Source organism: Pongo abelii, chromosome X, assembly GCF_028885655.2.
Source record: "Pongo abelii isolate AG06213 chromosome X, NHGRI_mPonAbe1-v2.0_pri, whole genome shotgun sequence".
Lineage (NCBI taxonomy): Eukaryota > Metazoa > Chordata > Mammalia > Primates > Hominidae > Pongo > Pongo abelii.
Genome location: NC_072008.2, coordinates 21,532,715 through 21,545,209, shown reverse-complemented (window position 1 = coordinate 21,545,209; position 12,495 = coordinate 21,532,715). Strand labels below are relative to the sequence as shown.

Here is a 12,495-nt window from a genome sequence, read left to right as displayed (position 1 = left end):
TGCTGGACCCTGAAGGCATCTGGTTTGGGGATCCCTGGCTTAGATAATATTCGAAGTGGAAAATCAGTTCAGGTAATTAGATCACTGTTAAAAGCTATTAGGCACATTTGTTTGTATGTGTACAGGTCAGGTTCCTTTTATACCTTCCGGTAAGTTAACTGAGCTATATGCATAGTCTCCCAATAAATAATTACACATTTCATTTCTTTAGAATGGTTTGTCTTTGAGAAACTTCTAAACCAGTATCTTACAAACTCTTGGTACATAGGATACTTCCCATTGTTGGAATATGAAGTTGCTAATAAATTAACAGAAAGAAAGTTTGTCAGCTAATACCTGTTGCACAATTGTTGTTAACTCCAGGCAGAGTTGTATGACATTATTTCTTGTAACTGAATAGTCTGTCACAGCAGCAAATGGTGACCTATAAAGGGAAAAGGAAAATTGTGATTACTAGTAACAGCTTTTGAAAAGTCCCAAAATATAGTAGCCTAAAATGAGTTTTTCAATAATATGAAATAAATTGTTCTGAAATTTCCATATTGCTAAAAATATTCAGGACTTATTTTAAGGAAAGATTAGAAAGAAATGATTGGAAGAAAATTAAATTCAGGAAATATAATGTTTGCTTTCTACCAATTTTCTCTCTTTTTAAAGTTCTTAACTATTTAAGTTCTTTGGTTCTTACAAGGTATCTTCACTACATCTAAAACAAAAAAAGAATACTTTAGGCAAAGATAACATGTTAGTTTATTTTCAAAAGAACCTAAGATTCTGAGTACAGTATCTACTTAGAATATTCACAATTAAGAGCTAGTAATAACAACTGCTAAGGTTTACTGAGGGCTCACTATGTGCCAGTTACTATTCTAAATGCTTTACATGTATTAGGTAATTTAATCTTCACAATCATTATGAGATAGGCACTATTATTATTCTCATTTTACAGATGAGAAGCATAAGGTAGAGAAAGATTAAGTGACTTATCTAAGGTCACACAACCAGTAAGTGGTGGACCTGTATACTGATGTATCTTCAAGTGTTTGAAGCAACTCATTTAGTCATGTGTCTAATTCTTTTTACACATGGTTAGATTTAGTTTGGTAATATTTTGTTGAGGGTTTTAACATCTAAGTTCCTGAGAAATATTGGTCTGTAGTTGTTTTTTTTTGGGGGGGGGTTATATCAGGACAATGATTGCCTCAAAAAATGATATAGGAAAAGTTCCTGCCTTTATTTTCTGGAAGAGACGGTGTAGAAATGGTGTTTCTTCTTCAAATATATAAAATTCACCAATGAAATCATTTGAGCCTGCAGATTTTTTCCACACCCTGAGGCGTTTCTAGGTAATATTCACTTTCATCAATAGTTATAGGATTATTCAGAGTACCTATTTCATTTTGGGTTATGTTTTAGTACTATTTCTCAAGGAATTGGACCATTTCATCTGAGCTGCCAAATTTATGTGTGAAGTTATCTGTAATATTCGTTTATTAACCTTTACATTTTGATTGACTTCTCTATTGTTTGTTTTCAATTTTGCTAATTTCTGCTCTTATCATTAAGAGGATCTTATTGCTCTGTACTTATTTTGTTCTTATTTTTCTATTTTCTTGAGATGGGAACTTAAATGATTGATTTGAGATCTTTTCTGACATAAAGCATTCAGTGCTTCTGATATATTTACTATATATATTTCTGATATCTTTTGAATATATATATTTCTGATATATATAAACATTCAGTGCTATACACTTCCTTTTCAGCACTGCTTTAGCTGTGTGCCACAAATTATGATTTGGTCTTTTTTTCATTCTGTTCAATGTATTACTTTTTATTTTCCATGAGACTTGACCGTTGGATTACTTATAAGTGTGCTGTATGAGTTACTAGTTTCATTTTATTATCTGATTTCAATTCTTTGAAACTTGTTGAATTTTGTTTTATGATACAGATATGGTCTATCTTGGTGAATGTTCAATGGGTACTTGAAAAGAATTTTTATTCTCCTGTTGTTGGATGAAGTGCTCTAAAAATGTCAATTACATCCTGTTGTTAGGTGGTGGTGCGCAGCTTTTCTAATCTTACTGACTTTGTTTAATTTTATCTATTCTTGAGAAAGAGGAAATGAAGTCTACAACTGTAGATTTGTCTGTTTCCTCTTTCATTCTGTCAGTTTTTGCTTCATGCACTTTAAAGCTCTGTTGTTTGATATACACATTTTACCAGTGATTTCTGTTTCTTCTTTTTTGATTTACCTACTTATATGCTCATCTGTTACGTTTTGGTGGGCTTTGTTTTTTATCAGTATGTTCATATGTTGTTCATATATGAATATTACACATTACACATTAGCCCTCTGCTTTTCATATCTGTTTGTTGCAAATATTTTTCCCAGCTTGTCATCTGTCTTATACTTTATTAGTTTTTCTTTTTTATGTAGTCAACAGTACATTCCTTTGTATTTTATTCCATTTTAAAAATACTAAGAAAGTCTTTCCACATCTAGAAATCATTTTTGCCTATATTTTTTCTAGTTTTCTTGTAAATTTATATTTTCTTCTTAGATATCTGATATATCTAAAATTTATTTTAGTGAAGAAAAATAGATAGTGCTCTATTATTATTTATTTTCCAAAGGCTTAACCAAGTGCCCCACTACAACTTATCAAATGGCCCTTTCTTTTTCTAGTGGTTTTAACATATTGTTTTCTAAATGATTCTATATATGGTCATGTGCTGCATAAAATGACGTTTTGGTTAACAACAGACCACATATACCACAGTGGTCCCATAAGATTATAATACTGTATTCTTACTGTACCTTTTCTGGGTTTAGATATGGAACAAATACTTACCATTCTGTTACAATTTCCTATAGTATTCAGTACAGTCACATGCTGTACAGGTTTGTAGCCTAGAAGCAACAGGCTATACCATATAGTTTAGGTGTGTAGTAGGCTGTATCATCTAGGTTATGTAAGCACACTCTATGATGTTTGCACAACAACAAAATTGCCAAACCTTATCATTAGCAATGCATGACTATACCACAGTGTATTATAGGCTCTCTTTCATGAACTTATCTATTCCTATTCCAAAACCCAGTATATTTTTTCAAGATAATTTACTTAAATAAAAGGAGACCTAAGAATTTAAAAACCTGAATTAGAAAAAAATGTGATTAATCAAAATAGTTAAAAAAAATTAACCTCTTTAGTTGTAAGCAGAAATCAACTTTTAAAAATCCATCCTGATGGAAGTTTTCTAACACTGGATTGTAAAGGTGGTTGTAGAGGTGTTATCGAAATTTACTAAAACCCATCAAACTGTATACTTAAAATAGGTTAATTTATAGAATATAAATTAGGCCTCAATAAAAATATTTTTTAATGAAAAATATAAGCACTTGTAGGAGAATATCATTAATTTAAAAAAAATTACTTTGGGAGGCCGAGGCAGGTGGATCACGAGGTCAGGAGTTCAAGACCAGCCTGGCCAAGATGGTGAAACCCCGTCTCTTCTAAAAATACAAAAATTAGCTGGGCATGGTGCTGGGTGCCTGTAATCCCAGCTACTCAGGAGACTGAGGCAGGAGAATCGCTTGAACCTGGGCGGCAGAGGTTGCAGTGAGCCGAGATCATGCCACTGCACTCCAGGCTGGGCGACAGAGTGAGACTCTGTCTCAAAAAAAAAAAAAAAAAAAAAAAAAATTACGTAGAGACCATTTTTGCTGCATTGAAGCATAAAAACTGGCATTTTAAACTAGGAATTCAAAAATGCTTCTGGCATGATTAGAAAAGAGTTTCAATTCCTAGGTTTGAAAAGGTCAGAGTCTGTTTACAAAAATCTTAAAATTTCATTAAGAAGTGATGAGGTGATGCACAGCATGTTGGTTTTGTTTTGTTTTGTTTTACCATAACTACTTAAAAGAATCTCACTTGATTTTCAAATATGGAAAAGAAAAAATCTATTTGATCACTAAATGCATATAGCAAACTGAATTCCAAGGCATGTTTTCCACTTTCCTGACCATTCATATTTTAAGTAGGACAAGCTTCTCACTCAAGATTAAATTTCAAGAAAAAATGAAAAGAAAAATCTAAGCACATACCAAGGAAAACAGATTTTATTTTGTAGTGATTTAGAATTACCCTAAAGTTTTTATCTTAGAGGCAAATCATATACAACTGTACTAACAGCCATTCTTAGCCAGCAGATTTTAAGGTTTGGTATGATGATTTGGGCTGTATCTACACATAAATAAGGGTAAAAGGTCAGGTGGGGCTCCAATCTTTGTGGGTTACCAAAGATTATCACTCACTCATGACTTAATGATCATCTATGAGAGTAAAAACGATAGATCTCTGTAGAATAACTGAACATGATCAGCATGCATACACATACACACACATACAAAAACAAAAACAAAATCAAAAACAAAAATAAAGAAACTGTTCTTCAGTCTGAAGAAACCCTCAAGTAGAGTTCAGGGTACTTACAAGAAGAACACAATAACTCTAATTAAAGGAAATTAAATTCATAGCAAGAAAGCTTTTTGATGCCAGAAAGAGAAAAAAAGATAAAATCCTTGGATCATCGATAAGTGGCTGTTACAGGAATTATTCTATTTAAATCTTTTAAAAATTAAGTGACTGTACTCCTTAAATCATCATATAGATAATACGATGCTTATATTTCTCTCTGGTGCAAAAGTTTAAGACCCTATAAGAAATTATTCTTTGTACATTATATCTAAACAAAAGGATTACATTTATAAAAAGGTTATTAACAATTCAGAAATCCTAAACAAATTAGAAACTAATAAGGAAAGCTAAGAGGTTAATAAGGAAAATCTGGAATGCCTTACTATTTCTTAGGTTGGCACTGCTGAAACCTTAGGGTAGTCTATGAATAATGGTAGTGCTAATGTCACTGCTCTTCCCTGGAATAATTAGTGCTAAGTGAGAAACAATGAGCACATGAGCGAAAATAAGACCAAACAATGAATCACGTTATCTGGTAGCGTCTGATATGGTTTTCTTGGTCTCTGTAATACTTTTCCTGGTATAAAATTAATTTGTCCTTTAGTTTCTCATCATGGAAGAAGAAATTAGTTTAACAATTTTCTTACATAAGACAAAAAATTTCAGAGAAATCTTAACAAAAATTCCCTAGTACCTTAAACTCTTATGCCTTAAATATGTAAAAGGTTTTCAATGATATCAAGAGATCTCATTGATCCCATCAAAACAGGATGGCCTTAAAAAGGTATTTTATAAACTATCAGAATTGGGTATTACTGGTAAAAATGCAGGAAAAAAACTTTTACTATGAAAGGCAAAATAAACTTTGTTTAATAATAATTTTGAACATTTTTACTAATGTTACTATACAACGTAACACTTGTAGTGATCTGTAAACTTCTGAGTATAGATCAATTTGGCAAAGCCACAGAAAACTGCAAGAAATGAGGTGTCAAAAACAGTAGGATGTAGGTTAAAAACAGACAAGTAAACCATGCGTTGAAAATAAACAGTAAAGCTACCAACTGTGATTCACCTCTGAGACTATTACTCTGGGAAAGTCTGGTGTTTCACTGAAATCAATATTTTAAATAGGAGAAAAAACGGAATTGTGTTATCCTTAGATTTTATCTTATTTAGGAAATGTAAGGAGCTGGTCTTTGAATGTGTATCTCATTTAAATGGAAGCTCCATTGAAATTGGAGTTTTTGTGAGTCATAAATATTATTTTCCTAGCACACTATTATGCCTTAAACATTTAAAGGTTTTGCAATGGTATCAAAAAATATTTCATTGATCCCTTTAAAATAGAATAATCTTGAAAGGTATTTTAGAAACAATTAGAATTAAATATTAATGTTAAAAATGAGAGAAAACAGTAAACTTTTACCATCAACAGTGAAATAAACATTTTCTATAAATGAAGTTCTATGTAGCAATTTCAGATACTGAGGCCCAAAACAGAAAAGTGGTAGTCTTATTTAGCTTTTGAAGAGAAATAGCAAAATGCAAATAAAGGTTTATATGCCACATCCCTTCCTCAAAATCCTCAAGAATTAGCACTCAAAACGAGGTGTAGCATGACAAAGGAACATGAAGGAAAAAATAACAGGACTTCAATGTCAGACAAAAATAGATTCAAAGTATAACTTTCATACTTGATGAATGATTTTAGGCAAGTTATTTCACATTTCATATGTAAAATGGAGATAATGATATCTGCTTTGTGAGAATTCAATGAGCTGAGAGTATATATATGTATGTATAAAGCATCTAGTTCAGCATCTAGAATAAAATTAAAGATTTTTTTTAACCTATTCTTTTTCTTTCTCCTCTTTCAAGTGACATAAAATGAAAACTGTAATAAACCCAAAACATATTGCTGTGGATACACGTTTTCTCCAAAATGTAATAAAAATTTTGTAATGCCATAAAACTTATAGCTGTTTAAAAATGAAAACAGGTGCTTATAACATCAAATTAATCCTATTTAACTGACAAAATTTTTAATTCTTCAACTAAAGTATTGTATATCGAAGGAATAAACTAAAGTTAAAGATCAAATGCTTGGCAGTATTCATTTGCAGGGTTCATTTTAAATCCCCCAAATTAAAGCAAATCTGCACTGACACACTGTGTATGTTTTTATGTGCTTTTGTAGGTGTATATGCACATATGTGTTTTGTAGGTGATTTGGCACTTACCAAAAGCATTTTATTACATAATGAAAGTAATACCACCATAAAAAATTGATACAATAAAATCTCAAGGACTACTATAGTGTGGGAAATGTGCAATTTTATAAATAGCCATATCTGTCATCAAGAAGTAAAAACATTCTCTATTCACTCTAACAATTTACCTATCCATCTAACAAATACTAGGGTAAAAAATATATAAATGAATTTACTAAATGCAGATATCAAGCCTGAGCAAATTTATAATTATAGGGAAAATGAGAGTAAAAGAAGATATAATTATGACCAAGGATGTGTTCTTTAAGCCTTCTGATTACTGTAAAGCCTACCAAAACAAATGTATTATATTAATAGTACTTAAGGACTAAGCCATATTTTACTTACTGACCATTCATAACTTTTGGAATGTATATATTTAAAATTCAATTAATTTAAACACTTGATAATGTGGTTTAGACAATTATGAAAATTAAATTTTAATAATGTTATAATGCAAAAGAAACATGTAGTCCATTAATTAATTATCAAAAAGCTAGTAATATACAGTGTTTCATATTTGGATTTAGTATCATCACTTTATACTATGTATAAGTATATATAAAATTAGACAATATAAAATTAAGGAAAATTATCTCAATCTTCACCTTAAAAATACAAAAGCTTTACTTTTAATATAAGGCCTCATGTTTTTAAAATGCCAAACTGTAATACTGGTGTGTGTGTGTGTGTGTGTGTGTGTGTGTGTGTGTGTGTGTGTGTGTGTGTGTGTGTGTGTAGGAACACATATGAATACCTTACTGACATTTATTCAAGAAAGAATTCTGGTAATGTATATTATCAGAGTTTCTTATAAAAGACAAAGAGCATTTTTTAAATTTGATTATTAAGCCATTAAATATAGTACATACCCCTTACCAAAAATTCCAAAACTGAAAGTAGAGAACTTGTTTAGTTTTTTAATAAACAGTTGTAATGTGCTTTATCATTATAATGTTTAATCACATACAGTATATAATTTAAATCTAACCTTTTCATTTCATATTACAAGACTTTTATACTATTTTATGTGTTCCAAAACAAATGAAAGTCACCTAAATTTAAAAAAGTCTGAAAGTGTGTTTATGATATCCAAAATAGTACAATGTAATTAATAACAGAGAATGAATGAAGCGAGGCCAAGGAGACATACAAGGCATGCTATGAAGGTGTCAGTGTCTAATTACCTATTTAAAACAGTTTATAGCATCCCAATGGTCATTTCCTTAAGTAAAACCAATTAATATGAATAAAGAACATCAGGACACAAAGCAGTATTATAATAAACAAAAATGTATAAATTTTATTATGACAGCCAAATAATGATTTTGCTTATAAAGCAGCAAGGTATTTTACAGTTGTCAGACTAATTATTGATTGGCTACTTAGTTGGACATCAAATTTTATAAAAGACTAATATCTATTTAATACCCCTATATTGTGGGAAATCATCATTAGACATTTATTACTTGGTACTCCTCTGCCTGTCCAATCCTTTCACAACAAAATGCAAAATAATGTTATATTCAAACTGGTGTCTGAGGAGAGGATACTTATGAAACATGTGGAAGACTTTACCTGTCCAACCAGGCAAGCAGACTCTTGGCTGCTCCAATCAGATCCACAACTGAGGTCAGAAAGTCGTTTGGCAATTTTCGGCTGGTCCTCCCATCATAATGGCCACTCCTTCTCCTTCCTGTTATAAAATTCTGTAGATTTTTGGCAGATGCATTCAACTTGTGAGAAAGGGTTTTTAGATTTTCTGTTTCCAAGCCATAATTCTGAATTATAAAAAAGAGAGAGAATATACTTAAAGTCAATTTTATTCATTCATGAAAATATTTACTGAATACTTTATTATGCACAGGCAATGGGGTAGCATTCGAGTTACAAATGAATAAGATAGGATTCCTGACCTAGCGGAGCCCACAGTTAAGTGACTATTTGGGAAGATGTCATATAAAGAAATTATAATAAAATGTGTTAAGTACTAATATGAACGTGGAAAGATAAGGGCATTGTATCTTAGAACTATGCTACCCAAGATAGCAAGATTGTAAGAAATAATATATTTGTTTTTTAAAACCAAAACCTAAGTTTATTTACTTGTGAAATTAATTATTATCAACAATTATTTTTGAGTAGATATTCTATTAACAATACACATGGTCAGGAATGTAGGTACTAGGAATAATTCTGCTTCCCCAAAGTTAGGAAAATAAACACAACCAACGATAATAAAATGAAAAAGCAAGAAATAAATCAGGTAAATAAATCAGATAAAAAATACATACTCTACATAATGATGCATAAGAACTTTCTTTTATAATACGGTATCAGGAAAAACTCTGCTTCCTCAGGGGAACTAATACACTTTCTCCTTTTTGTAATACAAATTATGAAACTAAAATTATTTTTGTTTTTGTCCTGGCTGTATTAGCTCACAACTAAATATGAAGCACACCAAAAGCAATCATAGTGACTTTTTGGTAAGTGTATTTGTTTTCTTCTTTTCTTTGTTCTCACATTTCAACTAATATTTGTTAATTCATCCTAAATATCTTATCTATTATACCTTATAGCAGAAATGGGTTATATGAATAAGTGTAATAAGCCTTTTTACTGTCTTCAAATAGAGAAAGATTGTAGGATCCCTTCAAACTTTGGGGAAAGTTTTCATAAGTTACAATTAAAATGTAAAGCAGCTAATTGTGTGTTGTAAAACACCCCTTAAAAAGGCTGGTTAATATTATCCAAGGATAACCTTGATTAAAACACTTAGCAGCATGCACATTACTGTTGTGTGTAAAGTTAAAATTATTACCACCTTACTGAAAATGGCAAAACCCAAAGAATGTAAGAATTTGCTTGGGCCTGGGAGGCTAAGTTTGACTTACCTTTTCACAGTTGGGGAAACTGAGATATGGGAAGATTTCTTTTTTAACAGTTTGCTTAAAAAACTCAGTACTTAAGACTAGACAGAGTTCAGAATGGAACTACAAGTCACTAGGCCATCTGTGAGCAGATATGTCTACCACATTCCTTAGCATCAATATTCTACTATTCTCAGAAACATGGTAACGATAATTAAGTCAAAGTGGAAGATGAAGGGTGAAAAAGGAAAGTAAGTCATACAATGAATTAAGCTATGTTATTAAGTCAACAATCACTGGGTACCTACTTTGTATATAACATTTAGGTGTCTTTTTTTCCTATGGCAATTTAAAACAAGAGAAAACTTAGTGGAGACGAAATGAGGGGAGAGGAAGGTTTTGATGCCTAAACATTAAATACCAAGTTATGTATGTTACCACTACAGATTTAATCGTGATAAAAGCCTGCTTGTCTTTTGCTGAGAATTTACATATTTATTAAAAGAACACTTTCTTCTAAAGTTATAAATTTGTTTCCTAAAATAACATAGTATTAATATGTTAAGTATTTTCACTGCTTAATTTGAACTGTAATATTCTTTTCTCATGTTAAAAGACTTGGCTTGGGCAAATAAAACATTCTATTCAAATTCTATTGCATCTGAGAATGGATTATTTGTGAAATGTGGAAGAGTTTGTCCAGCCGGTCCCTACAGTATGAAAGAAATCCTCTTATGTTTATAAAAGATGCTCTCTAATGACTAGATAAGAACAATTTATAACTATACAAACTAACTGTAAATGATACTTCTTCTGTAAATGTAATTGTAAATGAAAATACTGAAAAGTATTTTCAGAAGTTTTCCCTGTGTTAAAGCATTTTCCTAAAGTAAAAAATGATTGCATTTTTCATTTTTGTGTATAAATGAGTTTAATAAGAAAACATTTGTTTGCCAACAAATTACAGTAATTTCTTAGAGAAGTTCAAATTATAACAATGTATTAGAGAGAAGCCTACTCAATCAACTTGGTAACTGATATTTCACTCTGTAGCCATTAGCCTCCATAAAAGATTATTTTAAATTGTTTTTCTCTGTATAACACTAGCATCTCAAACGATTTATTAGGAAAGGTAAAATAATATTAATCTTCTTATAAATAAAAATCCAAAGGCAAAGTAAAAACATTCCAGAGTCTTCAAAATTTAAGAAACTAAAATTATTATTTTTCATATGACTCAAGAATTAGGGAATATAATGATTATCTGGACAAAACCTGGAAGGATACTCTCAGAGGTTCTAACTTGGAAACCTCCTAAAAATATATTATGCAGAATAGAGGTGAAAAATGTGGAGGACAGAGAAATGCAGAGGCAAAAAGAATCTTTAAAAGATATGTAGCAGAGGATGGGGAAGGAAATTCTTAAAACTTGTTCTAGTTAATGAACATAACTACACTGATAATCCAAACACATGTTTTAAAAATTTAGAAGAGTATAATAGGTTAGAAGCTCATCTGTATGTAACCAGATTCATGTGCTACTATTTTAACAAAAGAGATTAATTGATCTCTCAAGTTAACTTTTTAATTTTTAAAAGTTATTTTATTTTATTTTATTTTTTTGATACAGGATCTCGTTCTGTCACCCAGGCTGGAGTGCAGTGGCATTATCACAGCTCACTGCAGCCTGGACTTCCTGGGTTCAAGCGATCCTTCCACCTCAGCCTTCTAAGTACCTGGTACTACAGGTGTATGCCAGCACACCTGGATAATTTTTAAATTTTTTGTAGAGATGTGGTCTTGCTACATTTCCCAGGCTGGTCTTGAACTCCTAGGCTCAAGTATTCTGCCCTCCTCAGGCTCCCAAAGTGCTGGAATTACAGGCATGCCACCATGCCCAGCCTCAGGTTAATTTTTATCATTACAATTCTCAATTACTACCAATACAGATACCTTCTGGCTATTTCTTTCATGTAACTGGATGGTTTGTTGTGACATGGTAAGTCACCAGTAAATCACACACCCTTACCTACCATTTAAAGAACTGACAAGTAAATCAAGCACCTTTTGCTTTAGGCCAGGGGTAAGGAGGGCACTGCCTCAACTTTTTAAAAATGCAGGTTTATTCACCACAGATTTGCTTTTTATTGGATATGCATAGCAAAACTTGGTATTACTATTAGTATAAAAAGGACTACCTCAAGAAAACAAAAACTTAGACATGAAATGTACTTAGCTGCTGTGTTTGTCATATACGTTACTTATTTGTTCATATACTTGGCCATCACCATGTGCCAGAACCAGTAATGACTTAGAACTGATTCAACACAGCCATTTAAGTCTTAATGAATTCATGCTAAGTTCGTATCAGCCTTCTCTTTCAATCATATGCATGCAAAAGCATTTGAAAGAAATAAAGAAATGTATTTAACATTTTAGAAAAATAATGTCAGCTATATCCTCACTAGTGGCAAATTTTCACTAACCACTTAACTAGAAATACTTAATATTGGCACCATAGATTTTACAATGTCAATGCCATTTTATTCAGAGTTCTTAATTTAAATGCATCGTGTAGCAGGTTTTTAGCTTTATAATACATTGCTTTATAAACATGAGTGAGTCCTAAAAGGCTTGCTTTAATGAATTTTTTTTGGAAAATAAATTATTTTAAGATGAATGAACCAAGCAATTATGTTGCAAAGAAACAAATAACAGCAATTGCAAACATCAAATCTTTCATGCAAAATGCCTGAAATTATAAGTACATCAAAAAAGAAATGAAAACTGTTCTTATCCTGTCATAAATGATTTATTTACGGTTCCTAATAAAAAGTGTATTGTCAGAACACAAATTAAGGA

At 31.2% G+C, this 12,495-nt stretch overlaps 1 protein-coding gene across 7 annotated transcripts in view; it reads right to left on the bottom strand.

Moving 5' to 3' along the window:
* The window catches only part of CNKSR2 (connector enhancer of kinase suppressor of Ras 2), a 287,144-nt gene that overhangs the window by 220,801 nt on the left and 53,848 nt on the right, over positions 1-12,495 (bottom strand). For all 7 annotated transcript variants that reach the window (NM_001132790.1, XM_024240331.3, XM_024240332.3 and 4 more), the window contains 2 exon segments: positions 337-424; positions 8,339-8,541. In NM_001132790.1, the coding sequence (NP_001126262.1) occupies positions 337-424; positions 8,339-8,541 (291 nt within the window).